The 25,125-nt window shown below is 37.9% G+C and overlaps 1 protein-coding gene across 2 annotated transcripts in view; it reads right to left on the bottom strand.

The window, feature by feature from the left end:
* SH2D3C (SH2 domain containing 3C) overlaps positions 1-25,125 on the bottom strand; it is a 166,626-nt gene that overhangs the window by 31,694 nt on the left and 109,807 nt on the right. The window contains exons 1-2 of one of the 2 annotated variants that reach the window (XM_053695910.1): positions 22,882-22,996; positions 7,870-7,909 (exon numbers count right to left, since the gene is read on the bottom strand). In XM_053695910.1, the coding sequence (XP_053551885.1) occupies positions 7,870-7,909; positions 22,882-22,943 (102 nt within the window). In that variant the 5' untranslated portion in view covers positions 22,944-22,996. Of the gene's footprint in view, positions 1-7,869; positions 7,910-22,881; positions 22,997-25,125 lie in introns of those variants that run through there. The other variant, XM_053695909.1, reaches the window with a different exon arrangement.

Here is a 25,125-nt window from a genome sequence, read left to right as displayed (position 1 = left end):
TGTGTAAGGATTAGGGATCATGGTAAAGGATTGTGTAAGGATTATGGATCATGGCTAAAATTAGGGATTGTATAAAGATTAGTGATCATGGTTTGGGTTAGGGATTGTGTAAGGATTAGGGATCATTGTTAAGGTTAGGGTGTGTATAAGGATTAGTGATCATGGTTTGGGTTAGGGATTGTGTAAGGATTAGTGATCATGGTTTGGGTTAGGGATTGTGTAAGGATTAGGGATCATGGTTAAGGTTAGGGTGTGTATAAGGATTAGTGATCATGGTTTGGGATAGGGATTGTGTAAGGATTAGGGATCATGGTTAAGGTTAGGGTGTGTATAACGATTAGTGATTATGGTTTGGGTTAGGGATTGTGTAAGGATTAGGGATCATGGTTATGGATTGTGTAAAGATTAGGGATTATGTTTTGGGTTAGGGATTGTGTAAGGATTAGGGATCATGGTAAAGGTTAGGGATTGTATAAGGATTAGTAATCATGGCTTGGGTTAGGGATTATGTAAGGATTAGTAATCATGGTTATGAATTGTGTAAAGATTGGGGATTATGGTTTTTGGGTTAGGGATTGTGTAAGGATTAGGGATCATGGTAAAGGTTAGGGATTGTATAAGGATTAGTAATCATGGCTTGGGTTAGGGATTATGTAAGGATTAGTGATCATGGTTATGAATTGTGTAAAGATTGGGGATTATGGTTTTTGGGTTAGGGATTGTGTAAGGATTAGGGATCATGGTTAAGGTTAGGGATTGTATAAGGATTAGTGATCATGGTTTGGGTTAGGGATTATGTAAGGATTAGTGATCATGGTTATGGATTGTGTAAAGATTAGGGATTATGGTTTAGGTTAGAGATTGTGTAAGGATTAGGGATCATGGTTTGGGTTAGGGATTGTGTAAGGATAAGGGATCATGGTAAGGGATTGTGTAAGGATTAGGGATCATGGTTTGTGTTAGGGATTGTGTAAGGATAAGGGATCATGGTAAGGGATTGTGTAAAGATTAGGGATTATGGTTTGGGTTAGAGATTGTGTAAGGATTAGGGATCATGGTTAAGGTTAGGGATTGTATAAGGATTAGTGATCATGGCTTAGGTTAGGGATTGTGTTAGGATCAGGCACCTTGGTTAAGGTTAGGGACTGTAGTTAGGGTTAATGATCATGGTTAATAATGGGATTGTAGTTAGATTTAGGAACAATGGTGAGCGTTAGGGACTGTGTTAAGGGTTAGGGATTGGGGCAGGTTTAAAACAGATTTAGAACTATAGTTAAGTTATAGTGCACAAATTCTTGCATGTAATCACGTGTAAAAACCCTGCAAAGGGTTAAATATATATTTTAATTCAAAAATTGCATGATTTACTTCATTAAAACGATCTATTTAACTGTTTTATAAATAAATTTACACCTGAGAGCCACAAGAATTGTAGCTACTGAGGAGGGCGGTGAGCCAATCGGGAGCGGCATTTACTGCATCACTCCACTAATCACCAACCATGTCCTGCTAAGTAGCTCTAATACTTGTGGCTTTTACACTGGACTTTACCTATGTGTTTAGTCCCTTTTCATGAGGTTAAATGCACAGATTTCCAGTGTTCGATTATTCGACTGCTGTAAAGTGTTAGATTCTTTATTTAGTGAATATTCGGCTGCTGTAAAGTATAAGATTATTCAGATGGTGTTAAGCATTAGATTATTCAGATGGTGTAAAGCATTAGATTATTCAGATGGTGTAAAGCATTAGATTATTCAGATGATGTAAAGCAGATTATTCAGATGATGTAAAGCATTAGATTATTCAGATGGTGTTAAGCATTAGATTATTCAGATGGTGTTAAGCATTAGAGTATTCAGATGGTGTTAAGCATTAGATTATTCAGATGGTGTTAAGCATTAGATTATTCAGATGATGTAAAGCATTAGATTATTCAGATGGTGTAAAGCATTAGATTATTCAGATGATGTAAAGCATTAGATTATTCAGATGGTGTAAAGCATTAGATTATTCAGATGGTGTTAAGCATTAGATTATTCAGATGGTGCAAAACATTAGATTATTCAGATGGTGTAAAGCATTAGATTATTCAGATGGTGTAAAGTATAAGATTATTCAGATGGTGTAAAGTATTATATTATTCAGATGGTGTAAAGCATTAGATTATTCAGATGGTGTAAAGTATAAGATTATTCAGATGGTGTAATGCATTAGATTATTCAGATGGTGTAAAGTATAAGATTATTCAGATGGTGTAAAGCATTAGATTATTCAGATGATGTAAAGCATTAGATTATTCAGATGGTGTAAAGCATTAGATTATTCAGATGGTGTTAAGCATTAGATTATTCAGATGGTGCAAAACATTAGATTATTCAGATGGTGTAAAGCATTAGATTATTCAGATGGTGTAAAGTATAAGATTATTCAGATGGTGTAAAGTATTATATTATTCAGATGGTGTAAAGCATTAGATTATTCAGATGGTGTAAAGTATAAGATTATTCAGATGGTGTAATGCATTAGATTATTCAGATGGTGTAAAGTATAAGATTATTCAGATGGTGTAAAGCATTAGATTATTCAGATGGTGTAAAGCATTAGATTATTCAGATGGTGTAAAGCATTAGATTATTCAGATGGTGTAAAGTATAAGATTATTTAGATGTTGTTAAGCATTAGATTATTTAGATGGTGTAATGCATTAGATTATTCAGATGGTGTAAAGCATTAGATTATTCAGATGGTGTAAACTATAAGATTATTTAGATGTTGTTAAGCATTAGATTATTTAGATGGTGTAATGCATTAGATTATTCAGATGGTGTAAAGCATTAGATTATTCAGATGGTGTAAACTATAAGATTATTTAGATGTTGTTAAGCATTAGATTATTCAGATGGTGTTAAGCATTAGATTATTCAGATGGTGTTAAGGGGACATTAAACACTAAATAAATGCTAGATAGAATGATGCATTCAAAGGAAAGATTAATCTAAGAATAACACGTAGATGTATTTTTAAAGTTTTATTGGACGTTTAAATATTGAGAAAATAAGTGTAAACTATGGGAGCTGCCATGTTGTAACTTAGGTTACTTTATCTGCTGTGGACAATTAGGGACAGTTATAAATAGGTCACTAGAGTGTGCAACCAATGGCTGTGTGGAATATAACAGTGTTCTGCACTACCATTTCTAACAGGAATTGAAAATCTTACAATTTCAGAATGGAATTACAGGAAGAGGGGACAAAATAAATAATAAAAGTATATTGTAGAGTCTCTTTCATATATACAATTTATAATTTTATATAATTATCTCAAAGTGTTTAATGTCCCTTTAAGTATTAGATTATTCAGATGGTGTTAAGTATTAGATTATTCAGATGGTGTAAAGTATTAGATTATTCAAATGGTGTAAAGCATTAGATTATTTAGATGGTGTAAAGTATTAGATTATTCAGATGGAAAATCTAATACTTTACACCATCTGAATAATCTAATACTTTACACCATCTAAATAATCTAATGCTTTACACCATTTGAATAATCTAATATTTTACACCATCTGAATAATCTAATACTTTACACCATCTGAATAATCTAATGCTTTACACCATCTGAATAATCTAATACTTTACACCAACCGAATAATCTAATGCTTAACACCATCTGAATAATCTAATTCTTAACACCATCTGAATAATCTAATGCTTTACACCATCTGAATAATCTAATACTTTACACCAACCGAATAATCTAATACTTTACACCAGCCGACTAATCTATTACTTTACACCGTCTGAATAATCTAAAGTTTTACACCATCCAAATAATCTATTATTTTACACCATTTGAACAATCTAAAATTATTCGCCTGGTGTAAAATATTAGATTATTCAGATGGTGTTAAACATTAGATTATTATTTATATGGTGTAAAGCATTAGATTATTCAAATGGTGTAAAGTATTAGATTATTCAAATGGTGTAAAGCATTAGATTATTTAGATGGTGTGAAGCATTAGATTATTCAAATGGTGTAAAGCATAGATTGTTTAGTTGGTGTTAAGAGTTAGATTATTCAAATGGTGTAAAGTGTAGGAGTTTCAGTTTTTAAATGCTTCCTCATTCTGATTTATAGCCGCACAAAAATTGCATCAAGTGTTAAAGTAATGGTAAATCTGAGGATTTAACATACGCTAGGATTTACCATCACTAACAATAAAGTCGTGTTTAAGTGATCAGATAATTTAAAAAGGTGCTAAACTCACCCTAAATGAGCTGCTGTACATAGCTAAACTCAACAGCTCCGGCCGCCCACGGCACATCGCTCTCCTTCAATGAGGTGACATTTGCACCTCTAAACCAATAGCAGTGCATGTCAGCTGACAGTGTTCTGTATGCACGCACGGCTATTGGTTTAGATAGAGGTGCAAGAGTCACCTCATTGGTAGAAGAGCGATCTGCTGTATGCGGCCAGAGCCGCTGAGTTTAGTGATGTGCGACGGCTCATTCAGGGTGAGTTTAGCACCTTTTTTTTAAATATCTGATCACTTTAAGCATAACCCTATACCCATTTCATCCAGCAATTTGGTAATGTTGAGAGAAAATTTAACGTTTCAGAGCATGTTGGTTAGACTTGTTAACCATCATTGGTTTCATGCTTACAACCTTCACCTGTGTATAGTCCCTAACAATAGGGAAAAAAATAAAAAATAAATTCAAGAAAAAGCCCTGTAAGAGGGAGAAACGCGTTGATGATAGAGCCACAGCTCTCCTATGCTACATTTTATTTTGGATTACTCTCAAGAAGAATATTGAGATTGTGCTGAGACAGAGACTGTCCCTGATACGGCTTGGACATTGAAATACAGAGCCTAAACCAGCCAAAAAAATCCGGAACTCATTGAAACAAGTTCAAGGCTTTCATAAGGCTGCTGCAAGGCATCTACAACGAGACAACATTGTCAGTTTATCCTGCGTGCACAATTGTACTAAGAGCGGATACTTCACTTTTGTTTTCTTCTGCAATATAGCGGCCGCTATCTCCTGCAATAGAACGGTCCTGACCAATAGGACCCCAGCTTGGAGACAGCGCCCACGTTCTGTGACGTCACCAGCCACACACGCGCCTTCACGGAGGTGTAAGTTTGAAAGCCGTTTGAACCAAAGACAGCACTTGGAAGGAAGGTAATACGTATTTAGTCCTACCAGGAATCTGGATTTAGTTCTTAGAGACTCTTTTTTGGGGGCCCCTGTTTATTTCTCCAGAATTACATCAGACTTTATTCCCCTATGGTGGCAACAATATTATCGTTTTCATTTTAGCAATTTATGTCGGAGACGTCCGATTTTTACACAGTATCCTGATTTTTGTTGTTTTTATGCACCTCCCATTATGGAACCTAGGTTACACCGCAGGTATCTGAAGGAGAGTTACTGCGCACGTGCAAATAGGTCAGCACTGTAATGTAGTGAACGCCAGGGGGAAGATTTGTTAAGCAATGGATGCTGCAATCTACTCCCGTAAGACCGCTGAACCTTAACTTCTCCGCCACCTCTGAAGTGGCAGACTGCAATCATCCCGATCAGATACGATCATGGTGATTGACAACCCCTGCTAGTGGCCGATTGGCCGCGAATGTGCAGGGGGCGGCATTGCACAAGCATTTCACCAGAAATGCTTGTGCAATGTTAAATGCCGACAGCAAAGCGGATCATGTCCATCCGACATTTAATACATCTACCCCTTTATCTCAACATGGCGGCACTCTTGACTATGCTTATAAAATGTGTTGAGTATTTAATTTCCCTTTAATTATTTATATTATTTATTGAATGTATGCATATTTTACATGTTTTAAACGAGTTCCGCATTTTGAAATACCAGTTGTAAAGGGCATTACCGACTGTATATAATGCAAAAGCAATTAGCGACTTTATTGTAAATTATGCACAATCTATCATTTGTTATATCCTATAGACTTGAATGCTGAAAGGAGCCTTCCACCGCCATAGTCTGAAGAGCGCAAAGCAAAACTCTGCCAGCTCTATAAACTGCTGGATGGCTTTATTTTAACAGCTAGCGGCTCTAACGGTAAGTCATTTGTAAAATCCATTCCGTAGCTGCAGCGCATTACCTCAACTGCACACAGGGCTTAAACACAGGGGGGATCTGAAAGTCTTAAATAGAGCATGTATTGTAAGAGGCTTTCCAATTTATTTCTGTCACCAATTTTGCTTCCTTCTCTTGGTATTCTTTGTTGAAAAGTCAGATCCAGAGCAGCTGGGTAGCGCTTGCTGATTGGTGGCTACATTTAGACACCAATCAGCAAGCGCTACCCAGATGCTGAACCAAAAATGAGCCGGCTCCTATGCTTACATTCTTGCTTTTTCAAATAAAAGATAGAAAGAGAACGAAGAAAAATTGATAATCGAAGTAAATTAGAAAGTTGCTTAAAATTTCTGCTCTATCTGAATCGTGAAAGTTTAATGTTGACTAGACTATCCCTTTAATGTTAACTTTTGTGTCCCTTTAATGGCTGCTGATGAGCCTTTTTCTGTGTTTGTGTTGATGCAACCACAATCAGCTATTGTTACTGTTTTCCGGCAGTACTTTTTTTATTATAGGTTTTGCAAAAAAATGGTCCTGCTTTACTGATCACAATCCAAGTTCTTGATAATTATCGACACATTAACGGGATCATTTGTAACTTATTTCACAGCTAAAATGATTTAATAAACCCCCAGACAACGGCTTATTAACAAGAACCCAAAGCTCACATTGATTTTGTGCATTTGCAAAACAAACTGATAATACCGGCTGAAATTGTTATCTAACAAAAAGAAGAAAAAGATTTTAATCAACCCCATAATGCTATAACACGTCAAGGCGTGATTTTATTGCAGTGTCCCTTAAACCTATTAGAAAGAGCTCCAACAGATTGTAATGGTCCTACAATGGCCATGGTGACATCACTGCCGAAACCCTAGGGTGGCATTGCTAACAATAACTAATTATATGATAAAGTTATTTATCCATATGCTGCAATTCTTGTCAATAATGCAAAAAATACAGTATAAAAGAAAAACCGATGGAGGATCTAAAAACACCAAACACCTAAAGTAATATTAGCATTTCCTACAAGTGGTAGCTTTATGGCACATGGCTAAATGGTCAAGTGCAGATACACGGGCGCCGACACCTACTGACACTTAGGGGGTCAGTTTATCAAGCTTCATAACCTGACCGCCTGCTCCGAGGCGGCGGACTGAAATCGACACGATCGAATACGATTGGGTTGATTGTCACCCCCTGCTAGCGGCCGATTGGCTGCGAATCTGTAGGGGGTAGCATTGCACCAGCAGTTCACAAGAACTGCTGGTGCAATGATAAATGCCGACAGCGTGTGCTGTCGGCATTTATTGATGTGCGGCGGACATGATACGCTACATCGTATCATGTCCGTCCGCACTATAATAAATAGACCCCTTATACTATTGAAATACTGATGCCAAAACAGCACAGTTAAAAATGGCGCATTACAAATGTCAATAGCGTTGCTGAAATATTGTGTAAGCATAATGCCACAGAACAAGCAGAGCCTTAGCAACATTCTGGCTACCAGAGAGCAGCACAAGATATTGTAGACCTCTCTGACAATGAGGGGTTAATGGCAGCATGAAACGGTTACCACAATAACTGCCCTGGGTAGATAGAACGCCTCCCTAGCTAGGAAGTAATAGAGAAGTTTATGTGCCTGCAGGGACATAGGCCAGTTGCCTGCACATGCTGCATTTAAAGCCCGGCACTGCAAGTCAGCAGGGCGGTCACACAAACAGGAAGTAAAAGCAGATCAAATCTTACCTTGACGTAGTCGTACCCCGGATCCTGGCTGTTACAGGCGCTGGAAGAGAACGAGAGGCAGAGTTACAAATCAGACCACACCGCTCACACTTACTGATTCATCTGATCATATTAAAGCACAACTGCACATGTCCTAGATCAGTGTTTTTCAACCAGTGTGCCGTGGCACACTAGTGTGCCGTGAGAGATCCTCAGGTGTGCCACAGCAGACTGACAACAGTGTGACATATTTTTTAAACTTTGCTTGTTTTTTACTCCCAGTGCAGGGGTAGTTTGTAGGAGGCATGGCATAACAGCACAATACATACAGTATGTGTGTGTTTGTGTGTATGTGTATATATATATATATATGCTGTATTAGGCTACAATGTGTGATTTCTTTTTTAAATTTTGGGATGGTGGTGTGCCACAGGATTTTTTAATGTAAAAAAGTGTGCCACGGCAAAAAAAAAAAAAAAAGGTTAAAAATCACTGTCCTAGATCACAGCCGTAATGTGTCATTATGTACTGTCTGTGCACTGAAGTCATACACAGATACAAAGATGCTGATGGCGGATAAAGAACCACACTGGCTATCAGCTCTGTTCATATTTTCTTAAAGGAATATTAAAAACAAAATAACTGTATAAACAACAAATGCATAAAAAGAATATGTAATAACATAGGGTCGATTTATCATGCCTCGTATGAAACAGGAGTTAAACAGCAGCGGTCTAAAGACCGCTGCTCCTTAACTCGTCCCCCACCTCTGAGCCGGCGGACAGCAATCAGCCTGATTGGATATGATCAGGATGATTGACACCACCTGCTAGCGGCTGATTGGCCGCAAATTTGCGGCATTGCATAAACATTTCACAAGAAATGCTTGTGTAATGATAAATGCAGACAGCGTATGCTGTCGGCATTTATCAATGTGCAGCGGACATGATACGCTTCATCGTATCATGTCCGCTCGCACTTTAATAAATCTCCCACTTAGTGTCTATAAAATAATGGGAGCTGCCATGTTGTAACTTAGGTTACCTTCTCTGTTGTGGCCAATTAGGGACAGTTATAAATAGGTCACTAGAGTGTGCAGCCAATGGCTCTGTGGAATATAACAGTGTTCTAATCACAATTACATTAAAACATTAACACCATTTTAGCTTTCAATGGACATTTTACTGTCTGGCATGCATATAAAAGAGCAACATTTACTCTGGTTTGCTTGAAAAAGAAATTGAGTTTTCCAAAAACAAAATTTAAAAAAATCCAAGCACCTGAAATACATTTTGCAGAGCTGACTACAGTGTCTCCTTATTGTGCAGAGGGTCAGTCCCAGATTAAATAAATCCAAAACTGTTGCACCCAGATTATATACGGGGGAAATAGAAGATTTATCAAACCACTTGAAACTTGTAACTAATATAAACAAATGATCTTCCTACAGCACTAGTAATGTGTGAGCATTATACATAACTACTAATGTTCCAATGATGAAACCAGTGAGTGACACCATCATAACATTTACTATTGAGATGTCTTGAAAACAGTGTGCGCCGTTGAAATGTTAGAAGCCTCACTTGAATGATGTGAAAATATCACAGGGTCAGAATGTCACAGTTTTCTTAACCCTTTGTCTGCCAGAGAGTGCTGAAATGCATTGCACCTCTGATGAGATATGAACGGAAATGTCAGCTAGTTTGATGCATTTCAGTTTGTGAAACGGTTCTTATCAGGAAGGCCACTCCAGTGGCAAAACCACAGGTTGGTGTTGCCCAGTGGGAGGGCAAACTCACATTAACCCTTTTGTTCCCAAAGAGACCTGGAACATAATGTGAACCCATATTCCAAATCATAAAGCAAAAATCATTTACCATTTGTGCTGTGGAATGTCTTTCACCTGCTATGCTGATCTCACACTCATATAAAGGTAACTCCTGGCCTGTGTGCAATATGATAGTCACTACAGAGTCACAGACAGCTGGATGGAATAAAATTAGTTAAAGTGTAAACTAGACATGACACTTAGGAGAGAGGGGCATTTGCAAGGGCCAAAGACAGTGCTTTTATATAAAGCATCAGAACAAGAGGTCATGATCTCACGTCAGAGGGTGGTAGGTTCAGGACTAGTCTGTAGAAGTACTTCTTAACAGAATGGGTGGTTGTTTCATGGGACAGACATCCAATAGAGGCGGTAAAGAATAATACCAAATGATGGGGGAATGGTACTGGATTTAGCTTAGATTATTAACTATCAGCGGCCGTTATCAATACCTCAGTACCATATTTTGAATGCACAAAAACAAAATATGACTAGTTGTAGCTATTTTTTTTTTAAATACATTTTTTATTAATGAAATATAATCGAGACTTACATGAAAAAGAAAAGAAATTGAGATTGTTTCTCATTCGTTAGTTGTAGCTAGTTTTAATATAAATGATTTTTATTTATAGCTATCCATATTTAAAATAAAGCCATCTTTATTTAATTTTTAAATAAGGATTTTTTTCTGATACAGTATATGCATATTAAAGGGACATGCCACCCACATTTTTTCTTTTATGATTTAGAAAGAGAATGCAATTTTAAACATCTTTCTAATTTACTTATATTATCTAATTTGTTTTATTCTCTTGATATTCTTTGATGAAAAGCATATCTAGATATGCTCACTAGCTGCTGATTGGTTGCTGCACATAGAAGCCTCGTGTGATTGGCTCACCATGTGCATTGCTTTTTCTTCAACTAAGGATATTTAAAAAATGAAGCAAAATAAATAATGGAAGTAAATTGTAATGTTGTTTAAATTTCTATTCTCTATCTGAATCATGAAAGAAAGATTTTGGGTTTAGTGGCCCTTTAACAAGAATGCTTCTAGTACACGTTATTACTATTTTGCGGATACCTTTACTGTGCATGGAGCATACACACATATGCTTCATGCACCTGCATTCAAACAATGTGCCTGCTTAGAGATTAGACAGGCTATGGGGCCGATTTATCAACCCTCTGTCCGACATGATCCGATCAGCGGATCATGCCCGACAGACATCGCTGAATGCGGAGAGCAATACGCTCTCCGCATTCAACATTGCACCAGCAGTTCTTGTGAACTGCTGGTGCGAAGCCACCCCCTGCAGATTCGCGGCCAATCAGCCAATCGATTGGGTTGATTTCCCGCAATGTCTGTCCGCTACCTCAGAGCAGACAGACAGGTCTTTAGACCGCTGCTTCATAAGCTTGATAAATAGGCCTCCATCTTAAAGGGACACTAAACACAATTTTTTTCTTTCATGCGTCAGGTAAAGAATACAATTTATAGGCCCCTTTTACTCATGACACATGAGGCTGCTCCTAATGGCTGTGTAACACATATTTATTGCTCCAACAGAGCTGCAAGGAATAAAACTCACACGCGCACACCGACCATCAGGTACATAGTAGAAATTATTGCCTCACAGAACAGCGGGTGGTGGGCTAGACTACTGTACTCAAAGAAATGTCCAAATCTCCAGCAAATTAAACAGACCTTTATTTGCAAATATATGGAGGGTCCAACAACAAATCAGGAACATTTCGGGTTCAACACTTTGGGGTAGATTTACTAAAGCGAATCGTGTCCACTTCTTACCTTCCATTTCAACAATGGGACTTGAAGTAGCATTCGCTGCCTCATAAATGAAGCCCTAACCCTTAATCATGCTATACTGTCACAAAATGTGTGAGAGTCAAACAAAACCTGGGACATATGGATTCAACCCCCCCCCCCCCCAAAAAAAAACCAAAACAAAAAAAAACAACTAATTTTGTAATTTTTTTCTCTTTGGATAGTGATGTACAAGATGCACAAAGGCAGCTGCATATATTGTATAAGCCCCTGCAGCAGGTTTAGGGAGCTGCAGGGAGGTGTGCTGCTGGTTTAGCTGAGTGGTTATGAGCTTAGCAGAAGTTATTTTGGAGTCATGGGAATCTCATTACTTTTGCAACTCTATAAAAGGTTCATGGCTGAATTAGGTCTCCTTGTAATTCTTGGGAATTCCCGTCTACAGAACCTTCTGTGGCATTTCACATAGATTTGAAGTATGTAGTTATTATGGTCTGTTAGAAATCCCTACAATACCTCACTGGCAGAAGAATTTCGGAACTAGTAGGACACCATTATTCCAACCAAGCCATCTGAAAACAACACTTTTCAAGCAGCTATTTGTGGGGGTTTTGTACTTTTTATAGTCAAGTGTTGACCTCTTAAAGGGACATAATACACATATGCTAAATCACTTGAAACTGATGCAGTATAACTGTAAAAAGCTGACAGGAAAATATCACCTGAGCATCTTTATGTAAAAAAGGAAGATATTTTACCTCACAATCTCCTCAGCTCAGCAGAGTAAGTTCTGCCAGCTGCAGGTAAAAAAAAATAAAAAATGAAGAAAGGAACAGCAGCCAATCAGCATCAGCAGTGCTGAGGTCATGAACTCTTACTGTGATCTCATGAGATTTGACTTAACTCTCATGAGATTTCATGATACACTTCCTTAAACTGAATAGGGAAATAACATGAGTGTGCACGAAAGCTCACTCCCTTAGCTGTCCCGGGACAGACATACTGATTTGCTGCTTAGAAGTCCTTTACAATGGGATGTGGCTACTGAGGAACTTTTGAGGTAAAATATCTTTCTTTTTTACATAGAGACGTTCAGGTGATAGTTTCTAGTCAGCTTTTTACAGCTATGCTGCATCGCTTTCAAGTGTTTCAACATTTGGGCATCATGGCCCTTTAAAAAAACTTTTTTTTATTTCTTTATGTTGACGTTTTGCACAGGCTCAGTTCATGTGTTAATAAATATGATTTAAAAAAAAATAAAAATAATTTCATAAAAAGTCAAGCAGGGAATTCCTGATTAGCAAGTCAGCAGGTGGAAGGAGGGCTTTGAAAACCCATATTTCAACCCCCAGACCACTTACAGCCAGCATTTGAAAGGGGGGGGGGGGGTCTACCAATGAAAGTAACCGCTAATAAAACAGCAATGATTTGAAGCAGCACTTAAATAGCTGTTTACCCTGATGGGCCCCATCTCCCCCCTTTATGTGCTAGAGGGACAAGTGACCCCTCATTACAAAGGGCAGACTCCACTCTTGAGCCACCCACCTCTCATGGGAAATAGCAATTTAAAGGGAGAGTAAAGTCAAAATTAAACTTTCACAGTTCAGACAAAAGCATGAAGTTTTAATGAACTTTCTAATTTACTTTTATTACCTAATTTGCCTGTCATTGGCTCACCTGATATGTCAGCTAGCTCCCAGTAGTGCATTTAATGTGACTGGTCACACACCCCAGTACTTTTTAGGTGATCACCATGGTGAGACATGAAGCAGCAATAAGACCATGCATTACAATATTAGATTATTGCACTGCTGCTTTTCTATAACAATGTGTTTAAACTCTGTAAAGGGATTAAACACATAGTTAAAGGGATTGTTTATTCAAAGTTAAAATTTCATCTAAATATCTAAATGTAGCCACCAATAAGCAAGCGCTACCCAGGGTGCTGAACCAAAAATGGTCCGGCTCCCAAGTTTACATTCCTGCTTTTTCAGATAAAGATACTTAGAGAACAAAGAAAAATTGAGCTGCTGGTGCAATGCTGAATACGGCGAGCGTATTGCTCGTCGTATTCAGCGAGGTCTGGTGGACCTGATCCGCAGTGTCGGATCAGGTCCGCCAGACCTTAATAACTAGAGGCCTATATATTTATTGCTGCTGAGAATTCCTGTAAATATCCCGTAAATACCCACTGAAAAGCACGTGATATTCCTGATTAGCCTGCGTTTAAAGGGACATTCAATTCCTGCATTCTTGCAATAAATTAACATACTAGGTGGATGTGAATATTTTTGAAAGCATTAACACTTGATTTGTTTGCAATTGTTTTTCAATACTCATCTACCAATTGCCTTATTTGGAGGAGCCAATCAGGGGTTATTATTGGAGTAGGTAGGGCTAGCCATGGTTATTGTATTAGCTTATTGCTTCTGCTGAGGTCAGTAAAGAACAAGTATGCTGCAGAGAGAGTCTAGTGATGTCTGCAGTGTGCACTTCCACTTCTCAGAACTGGTAAACTCATCATTTTGAGAATTAAATTAAAGGAGAAATGGATAAAATAAATATTGACAATATAGGGCTAAATTACAAGTAGCGAACAAGCAATCTTGAAATATCAAGCCCGATATAACTTGCGTTTATATTAAAAGTTGAAAATAAACACGAGCGCAAACTAAATTTGCATTCATCGGGTTAGCGAGACTGAAGACCTCACATAAAGAGTTAGGGCTAAATAAAAAGTTGCAATAAATACATTAAAATAAAGTGTTACACTCATACGTACACTATCTAATAAAAATTATTATTATATGTATAAAAAAATAACTAAGGGTTAAAAGGTGTATGGTATATAATAAGGTATTTGAATGGAAAGGGCTATACTGGATATATGCATACATATACGTGTCTAAATATGTGTATGCATGTATATATACATATGTATATATGTGTATTTATGTTTATATGTGTATATACATACTTAAATACACATGTATACACATATGTATATATACTTTGGAGCCCTTTCCACTCAAATACCCGAAAACATACAAAATAATCTTTATTCAATTTTAATATTTAATACTCTGTTTTACTGTGTATTTACTGTACATATTTCACATTCCAATGTCCTTCACATAGGGGAAAGGTAGTTATTTTTAAATAGATATCCCTATATACTGTATATACCTATATATATATATATATATATATATATATATATATATATATATATATATATATATATAAATAAATTTTCTTCTACGTGAGAACATTGGAATGTAAAATATTCAAATTTACCTTTGGGTTAGCGCAGTTAGTCTAACTTGGTGTCAGATTAGCGCTCAAACAATAAGTGATAGGTTTTTCAGTTTGCGCTGTCCATTGAAGATTATGGGGAGAAGAAGTTCGATATCCGTAGTCCTTAAAGGGACAGTCTTCACCAGAATTTGTATTATTTAAAAAGATAGATAATCCCTTTATTACCCATTCACCAGTTTTGCATAACCAACACAGTTAATATATGTTTTACCTCTGTGATTACCTTGTATCTAAGCCTCTGCAGACTGCCCCCTATCTTAGTGCTTTTGACAGACTTGCAGTTTAGCCAACCAGTGCAGACTCCTAAATAACTCCATGGGAGTGAGCACAATGCTATCTATATGACACACATGAACTAGTACTGTCTAACTGTGAAAACTTTCAAAATACTCTGAGCAAGTTTTTCAATAGTTTAGAAATCAGTTTGAGCCTTCCTAGGTTTAGCTTTTAAAAATACCACCAAGGGAACAAAGCAAATTTGATGATAAAAGTAAATAGGAAAGTTGTTTAAAATGGCATGCCCTGTCCGAATCATGAAAGTTTAATTTTAACTAGACTGTACCTTTAAGTTAGCGTGTGTCGGCTTTCGCACACAAGCAAACAATTTACTTTCAACTTATTAAACATGCATGGGTTAAAAGCTTACTTCTAGCGTTGTTTGCATGCAAGCGAAAACGCTAAATAGCGCAGTACTTGTAATCCGTCCCAATATATTGTTATACTTTGCATAATTAAACATTTACATTACAAGTGTTTCATGACTCTAACTAGATTTTGCTGTTATTTGGTTTACTAATGTAATTTTTCGAATTCAGGCTTATCTAATAAATAGGAGGGGGGTAAAATACAAGTTGCTATACAATATGTTTGCACAGCAATTATGATATATTACAATAGAGATTTGCAAATAAATCTACATCCGTCAGTCTTATTGACCTTGATCCGAAGAATAAAATTCTATATGAATGAACTCATCGACATAACGCCATCTATTCACTCGCGCAGGAAACCTAGCACCTTTGTCTGCTCCACACTTATTTAGCTCTATGTACCCTTCTAGGGAAACACCAGAGAACACTGTGTTCCCGTCAATACTTCCCAGTAAGGGTGAATCATGAATGGGTTGAGACAGGTCAAGGGTCAGGGTGTGACGAGTCCCGGCCAAAGCCACAAGTCAGGAAACAGAGAGTTGTATCCCTAATTGTAGACAATGCAAGGCTTCCTCTGTGCCTTCCCTGCATCCTTTATTGCAAGAAAAGGAAAGACGTGCGCACACACACGCCAAGCACACACGCCTAGTAACGGCCAATGTCACAGCCCCAATTCAAAAACAAATATACCAAAATCAAGTTCACAAACATACAAAAAAAGTTCTACGTTAAAGGGACGTAAGCACCTTGAAATGTTTATATGCTGGGTGGAGTTTGTAATACTCTTAGCTCAGGGGTCAATCAGTCTAGTGGGCCTATCTATCAACCTCCGAAAGGAGCTTGACGGCTCGTGTTTCTGGCGAGTCTTCAGACTCCCCAGAAACAGCAGTTATGAAGCAGCGATCACAAAGACCGCTGCTCCATAACCCTGTCCGCCTGCTCTGAGCAGGCGGACAGGAATCGCAACAATTCAACCCGATCGAGTACGATCGGGTTGATTGACACCCCCTGCTGGCGGCCCATTGGCTGCGAGTCTGCAGGGGGCGGCGTTGCACCAGCAGCTCTTGTGAGCTGTTGGTGCAATGTTAAATGCGGAGAGCGTATTGCTCTCCGCATGCACTGTCGGATCAGGTCCGCAAGACGATTCTTAAATATGCCTCTAGGACTGTGTGTTTAACCCTTGCAAAAGTTGCACCTCTGGAACAACCTAATTCTACTCTAAATGAGAATATGGCGACTGATTGGAGCATACATATGTATGTCTGTTTCTCTTTGGCTCATCAGCTATATCCTCACCTGGAGCGGCACAGGAGCATAAAACAACTTAAGCTTTTTATATAAAAGGTTTAGTTATCCATAATGAAACTACTTTGCAATATATTTTCACTTTTTATTTTTGCCCACTTGCCATGTAAGTTAGCTCTGAATATTGAGGCTTTTCTAATTCTCAGAACTTGAAGAAACATTACGATTTGGCTGATATTCTATAACACTACAGCAGCGTCTTGTAATTACAAGCGGCTAGATTATGAGTTTTGCGTTAGGCTGAAAAAGCAGCGTTAACAGGTCCTAACGCTGCTTTTTCACTACTGCTGGTATTACGAGTCTTGCAGGTTTAGGGGCACCATACACTTTTTTGGCCTTACCGCAAAACGACTTACGTAAACTTTGTAAAGTCTTTTTTCTATTGGACTTCCATAGCGCCGTTATTACGATTCTGTCCTGGGAGGCCAAAAAGTGAGTGGTACACCCTACCCCGTCAAGAGTCCTAACGCATTTAAAAGTCAGTATTTAAGAGTTTTATGGTACAACGCCGTAACATAAAACTCATAACTAAAGTGCTAAAAAGTAACACCCATAAACTACCTATTAACCCCTAAACCGAGGCCCTCCCACATCGCAAATACTAAAATAAAATTTTTAACCCCTAATCTGCCGCTCCAGACATCGCTGCAATTATAATAAACATATTAACCCCTAAACCGCAGCACTCCCGCCTCGCAAACATTAGTTAAATATTATTAACCCCTAATCTGCCGTCCCTAACATCGCCGCCACCTACCTACATTTATTAACCCCTAATCTGCCGCCCCCAACGTCGCCGCCACTATACTAAATGTATTAACCCCTAAACCTAAATCTAACCCTAACCCCCCCTAACTTAAATATAATTTAAATAGATCTAAATTTAAATTAATATTATTACCTAAGTAATTCCTATTTAAAACTAAATACTTACCTATAAAATAAACCCTAAGCTAGCTACAATATAACTAATAGTTACATTGTATCTAGCTTAGGGTTTATTTTTATTTTACAGGCAAGTTTGTATTTATTTTAACTAGGTAGAATAGTTATTAAATAGTTATTAACTATTTAATAACTACCTAGCTAAAATAAATACAAAAGTACCTGTAAAATAAAACCTAACCTAAGTTACAATAACACCTAACACTACACTATAATTAAATAAATTAACTAAATTAACAATTAAATAAATTAAATTAGCTAAAGTACAAAAAAAAAACAACTAAATTACAGAAAATAATAAACAAATTACAGATCTTTAAACTAATTACACCTAATCTAATAGCCCTATTAAAATAACCCCCCCCCCCAAAAAAAAATTAAAAAAAACCTAGCCTAAACTAAACTATCAATAGCCCTTAAAAGGGCCTTTTGCGGGGCATTGCCCCAAAGTTTTTACCTGTAAAAAAAAATACAAACAACCCCCCCAACAGTAAAACCCACCACCCACACAACAAACCCCCCAAATAAAATACTATCTAAAAAAAACAAAGCCCCCATTGCCCTGAAAAGGGCATTTGGATGGGCATTGCCCTTAAAAGGGCAGTTAGCTCTTTTGTGGCCTAAACCCTATTCTAAAAAATAAAACCCACCCAGAATGATTACCGTTTCTTCATAGCTCTGGTTTACTGTTTCGCAAAACAAACAGGTGTCACAAAACACATCAAAACTACCTTACAAAGTACAGTTACACTCATAATAACACTATCGCATAAAAAATGTTTAAACAAAATTGCACAAAAAAAGGGCTCAAAGATATGAGGTCTCAGGTCTTTGAAGAAAAAAAAGGTAGGCAAAAGGCTTTAACAGAGATAGATACATAAACATGTCTAAAGATGGATATGTATGTGTTATATATATATATATATATATATATATATATATATATATATATATATATATATATATATATATATGTGTGTGTGTGTGTTTGTGTGTGTGTAGATGTATTTATATGTGTATATATGTATTTACAGACATATATACACATATAAACACAAATGCATATGTATTCATATATAGACATATATATATGTGTGTGTGTGTGTAGATGTATTTATATGTGTATATATGTATTTACAGACATATATACACATATAAACACAAATGCATATGTATTCATATATAGACATATATATATATATATATATATATATGTGTGTGTGTGTAGATGTATTTATATGTGTATATATGTATTTACAGACATATATACACATATAAACACAAATGCATATGTATTCATATATAGACATATATATATATATATGTGTGTGTGTGTGTAGATGTATTTATATGTGTATATATGTATTTACAGACATATATACACATATAAACACAAATGCATATGTATTCATATATAGACATATATATATGTGTGTGTGTGTGTGTAGATGTATTTATATGTGTATATATGTATTTACAGACATATATACACATATAAACACAAATGCATATGTATTCATATATAGACATATATATATATATATAGAAGTGCATTGGAGCCCATTGCTGTCAAGTAGATGAGAACATGTAAAAACATATTTATGCAATATTCATATTTAATAAAGTGTTATAGTGTGTATTTACTGTAAATATTTTACATAGCAGAATGTTATGTATTTCTAAATATATATATAAATATGTATATATATTGGTATAGCTATATATTGTATGAAAATATCATCATATATATATATATATATATAAATATGTATTTATAAATAAATAGAACATATTCTGCTGTGTGAAGAACATTGGAATGTGAAATATTCATATTTTCATGTTGGGTTAGCGCACTTGAGAATATGCAATTGGGTTTGTGCGCAAGTAGGGTGTTAGAATTGTTTTCACTTTTTTGCTCCATGACTTCTATGGGGAATACGTTAACGCAATATCCCAAGTTAGGCATTTTGCGTGCATCGGGTTAGCACTAGTGCGAAAACGGTTCACTTTCAACTTGTAATGCGAGCTCTATCTGAATCGCAGAGTTAGCGCGTGAGCAGGAGCGTTAAATACTGCTACACTTATAGTCTGGCCCTTACAACAGAAATGTAATTACACAGTTTTTACTCTGCCTTTAAGAGCATTACCTCTTGTTGCAGCAGTTTAGGAAGGGTCAAGTGGCTTTTTAGCTTGCAGACAGGCTTTTTAGCTTGCAGACAGGCTTTTTAGCTTGCAGACAGGAGGCAGACATTGCTGGCTGCTTTGGGTGCAGTGCCCTGTGATGCATAAATGCTTCTGAGGGATGGAGATTTGCACCGCATGGTCCTACTAAGCTGACTCAATGTCATTCCCAAGGCAAAAGCCCATGAGTGCAACAGGCCGAGCGGGTGGAGGAGAGGTCATGCGGTCAGGGACCACTCTTCCAGGGGAGGGTGACACCTCTATATATAACTCTATGTACTAATTACAAGCAGATGATTATGAGAAATAGCCTGACACAGAAATATGCGCAGGGAAAGGTAAAGAGTGTGGGAACCAAGGCACACGGCCTGCAGGGAAGGAGCTGTGACAGAAACAAAACTGAAAGAAAATTAGATGAAAAACATATGGAGAGACAGAATCACAGAGAGTGAGAGAGATGGTCAGAAAGAGTGAGATGAAGGGAAAGAGATAGAGACAGAGAGTGCATGAGAATCAGAAAGTGAATGAAAGAGTGTAAGTGATAGGGAAAGAGTGAGAATGAGAGACAAAGAGTGAGGGGGAGAGAGTGTGACAGACAAAGAGTGAGAGTGTGTGAGCGAGACAGAGCAAGAGACAAAGTGAGTGAGAGAGTGTGTGAGACAGAGAGAGAGACAAAGAGAGTGAGAGCGTGTGAGCGAGACAGAGTGAGAGACAAAGAGAGTGAGAGAGAGTGTGAGACAGAGAGAGAGACAAAGAGAGTGAGAGCGTGTGAGCGAGACAGAGTGAGAGACAAAGTGAGTGAGAGCGTGTGAGCGAGACAGTGAGAGTCAAAGAGAGTGAGAGAGCGTGCGAGACAGAGAGAGAGACAAAGAGAGTGAGAGCATGTGAGACTGAGAGAGTGTGAGAAAGAGACAGAGTGAGAGACAGAGAAAGTGTGAGAGACAGGGAGAGTGTGAGAGAGACAGAGAGATTGTGAGAGAGACAGAGAGAGTGTGAGAAAGAGGCAGAGTGAGAGACAGAGAAAGTGTGAGAGACAGGGAGAGTGTGAGAGAGACAGAGAGATTGTGAGAGAGACAGAGAGAGTGTGAGAAAGAGACAGAGTGAGAGACAGAGAAAGTGTGAGAGACAGGGAGAGTGTGAGAGAGACAGAGTGAGAGACAGGGAGAGTGTGAGAGAGACAGAGAGAGTGTGAGAAAGAGACATAGAAAGTGTGAGAGACAGAGTGAGAGACAGAGAAAGTGTGAGAGAGACAGAGAGAGAGAGTGTGAGAGAGAGTGAGAGACAGAGAAAGTGTGAGAGAGACAGAGTGAGAGAGTGTGAGAGAGAGTGAGAGACAGAGAAAGTGTGAGAGAGACAGAGTGAGAATCAGAGAAAGTGTGAGAGAGACAGAGTGAGAGACAGGGAGAGTGTGAGAAAGACGGAGTGAGAGACAGAGAGAGTGTGAGAGAGACAGAGAGAGTGTGAGAGAGACAGAGAGAGTGTGAGAGAGACAGAGAGAGTGTGAGAGAGACAGAGAAAGTGTGAGAGACAGAGAAAGTGTGAGAGAGACAGAGTGAGAGACAGAGAGTGTGAGAGAGAGAGTGACAGAAAGACAAAGAGAGTGAAGGGAAAGTGTGAAAGAAACTTTATATTATTATAAAAGAAGAAGATCAGAGAGAGCGAGAGACTCGGAGAGTAAGAGCGAGGGAGAGAGTGCACAAATCATAGGTGCATAGGACACTATAACAGAACAGAATGAGTACCAGGGCTCACTCAGAGCATTTGTTTAACCACGCTGGCTGCCATAGTGGATTGGAAGATATTTTAAATCAGTTGGATCTCTGTAAACCACATACACTAAAAAAACATTTGTGACTATTTTTTTTAAAAATGGTTTAACTATACATCTTCACTTGTTAATTTATATAAGAAGAGTTGTCATCACCCCTTACAGATCACCCACCCTCTCACCTGCACCCCTCATATATAATCACCCACCCTCTCCCTGCACCCCTGATATAACATCACCCTTACAGATCACCCACCCTCTCGCTGCACCCCTCATAACATCACCCCTTACAGATCACCCAACCCTCTCACCTGCACCTCTCATATAACATCACCCCTTACAGATTACCTACCCTCTCCCTGCACCCCTCATATAACATCACCCCTTACAGATCACCCACCCTCTCCCTGCACCCCTGATATAACATCACCCTTACAGATCACCCACCCTCTCCCTGCACCTCTCATATAACATCACCCCTTACAGATCACCCACCCTCTCCCTGCACCTCTCATATAACATCACCCCTTACATATCACCCACCCTCTCACCTGCACCCCTCATATATAATCACCCACCCTCTCACCTGCACCCCTAATATAACATCACCCCTTACAGATCACCCACTCTCTCCCTGCACCCCTCATATAACATCACCCCTTACAGATCACCCACCCTCTCCCTGCACCCCTCATATAATATCACCCCTTTTAGATCTCCTACCCCCTCAGATAACATCACCCCTTACAGATCACCCACCCTCTACATAACCTTTGCACATTAGCAATAAGCTACAGCTTTGGGCTATACATCTCTGTATCTTCTGTGTGCAAGAGTGCCACCTTTCTCAGAAGAGATGAGGCTGTAAATGCTGGGTCTTAAAACCTATGGCAACCTACATCTCTCTAGAGATACATCCTCAGCATAGCCTACCCCATAGGCAAATATCCAGATTCCTTTACACAAATCTATGCCCCCAAAACTTTCAAATTCCTGCAGTATGTTTCTTCCAGGGACAAATAAAACCTAACGCCTCTTTTTATTTAAACTAAAAAAGCACTAATTCAATATAACCTGTATTTCGCCTAGAAAATCTGAGGCTTTTATTTTACCCACCCAGTTTCCTACAGGTGATATCTGTTATTTGCCCCCATCATTCCTAGAGCGTAAGCTCTGCTGCACAAAGCCAGTGTTGCCTATAAGATCTGTTTCCATTGCAAAGAATGGCAGATAAGCATGACTCCTGTTGTTGGCTTACCAGTAGCCAGTGGGGTAAAATCTGTGTCCCACGTCCATTCTGGGTCTGAAATCCAAATTCATGTCTGACTACAAACTTCTTAGTAGTTGAGCAGCCAGCATTTGTGAACTTGTTGGGAAGGTTTGTGCAGGACCCCAACAGCTTCCCTCCCCTCCCTCCCTCCCTCCCTAGCCAGTGTCCCACCCACTCACTACCCTGTATGGAATGTACAGCTGAGTAAGGGGAAGCCTCCTCTCTTGGCTGTGGCAGAGGATGGAATTCCAGGTCATTAACATGGCTCCTGGCATCCCTGGGCCTCATCCCTCTCTCTGAGAAAGGAAGAGAAACCTCTGGGGACGTGTATCAAACCTATAAGGACATGTTATAAAAACAGAGAACAATGGGATTTAGAGGTCTCTGTAATGGGACCTGCTTGTTAGAAAACCAAGGAATGTCTGTTATGGAGCCAGAGAACAAGAGTTTTAATCAGCCAGCCCCTGAACCAGAAAAAATAATGAGAGAGCAATAAAAGAGAGTGCCTCGTATTCTGTCTATAGCGGCTAAAGAATATTAGTAATCAGCAGGTTCTAGGTACAAAACGTTCTGAAAGCAGTAGTCCTAGGCTATTACATTAAAGGGACATTAAACACTTTGAGATGGTAATATAAAATAATAAACAACTCTGCAATATACTTTCATTATTTATTTTGTCCCCTTTCCCTGTAATTCCATCCTGAAATTGTGAGCTTTCCTTTGCTTTCATGATTCAGATATAGAGCATGCGGTTTTAAATAACTTTCCCCCATTTTTTCTGTTATCTAATTAGGCTCAGGAGCTGCTGATTGGTGGCTTTTGTCATTGTCGTTCAGCTAACTCATAGTGCATTGTTGCTCCTTCAACAAAGTATGACAAGAGAATGAAGCAAATTAGATCATAGAAGTAAATTGGAAAGTTGTGTAAAATGGTATGTTCTTTCTAAATCATGATAGAAAAATGTTGGGTTTCAAGTTGCATTCAAATGGACAATAAAGCCTGAAATTAAACTTAAATGGACTGGAAAGGGCATGACATTTTAAAAAAACCTTCTCATTTACTTATTAAAAAAAAGATTACAAGTTTTGCGTTATGACTCAAAAAGCATCGTTATGGCCCATAATGATGCTATTTCAATAACGCCGGTATTACAAGTTTTGTCAGAATAGCTGTACCGCACACCTTTTTGGCCGTCACGCAACGTCAGTGCCGCACTTTAAGAGAAGTCCTTTTTCAATGGGACTTCCATAGCGCCGGTATTATAAGTTTTAATGTGAGGCCAAAAAGTGAGCGGTACAGCCTAAAATGACAAGATCCGTACAGCCATCTAAAGTCAGTAGTTATGAGTTTTACGTTACAAAGCTGTACCATAAAACTCATAACTAAACTGTCACAAAGTACACTAACACCCCTAAACTACCTATTAACCCCTAAATCGAGGCCCTCCCGCATCGCAAACACTAAAATAAAACGATTAACCCCTAATCTGCCGCTCCGGACATTGCCGCCACTTAAATTTTTTTATTAACCCCTATTCCGCCGCTCTCCAACATCGTCGCCACTATAATAAAGTTATTAACTCCTAAACCTCTGGTCTCCCACATCACTACATAAATATATTAAACCCTAAACATAACCCTAACGTAACCTTAACCCTAAGCATAACCCTAACGTAACCTTAACCCTAAACATAACCCTAACGTAACCTTAACCCTAAACATAACCCTAACGTAACCTTAACCCTAAGCATAACCCTAACGTAACCCTGAACCTAACCCTAACTTAAATATAATTAAAATAAATCTAAATAAACCTTACAATTATTACCTAAATAATTCCTTTTTAAAACTAAATACAAACGTACCTGTCAAAAAACCTTAGCTAGCTACAATATAACTAATAGCTTCATTGTAGCTATCTTAGATTTTATTTCTATTTCACAGCTAAGTTTGTATTTATTTTAACTAGGTAGACTATTTAGTAAATAGTTATTAACTATTTACTAGCTACCTAGTTAAAATAAATACAAAGTTACCTGTAAAATAAAACCTAACCTGCCTTACACTAAAATCTAACATTACAATCAAATCAAATAAATTAAATTAATCAAATAGAATTATCTAAATTACAAAAACAAAACAAAACACTAAATTACACAAAATAAAAAACGAAATTATTAAAAATAAAAACGAATTACTCTTAATCTAATAGTCCTATCAAAATAAAAAAAGC

This window comes from Bombina bombina, chromosome 12, assembly GCF_027579735.1.
Source record: "Bombina bombina isolate aBomBom1 chromosome 12, aBomBom1.pri, whole genome shotgun sequence".
NCBI classification, from domain to species: Eukaryota; Metazoa; Chordata; class Amphibia; order Anura; family Bombinatoridae; genus Bombina; species Bombina bombina.
Note: the sequence above shows the minus strand (reverse complement) of the source record. Positions and strands in the feature narration are given on the sequence as shown.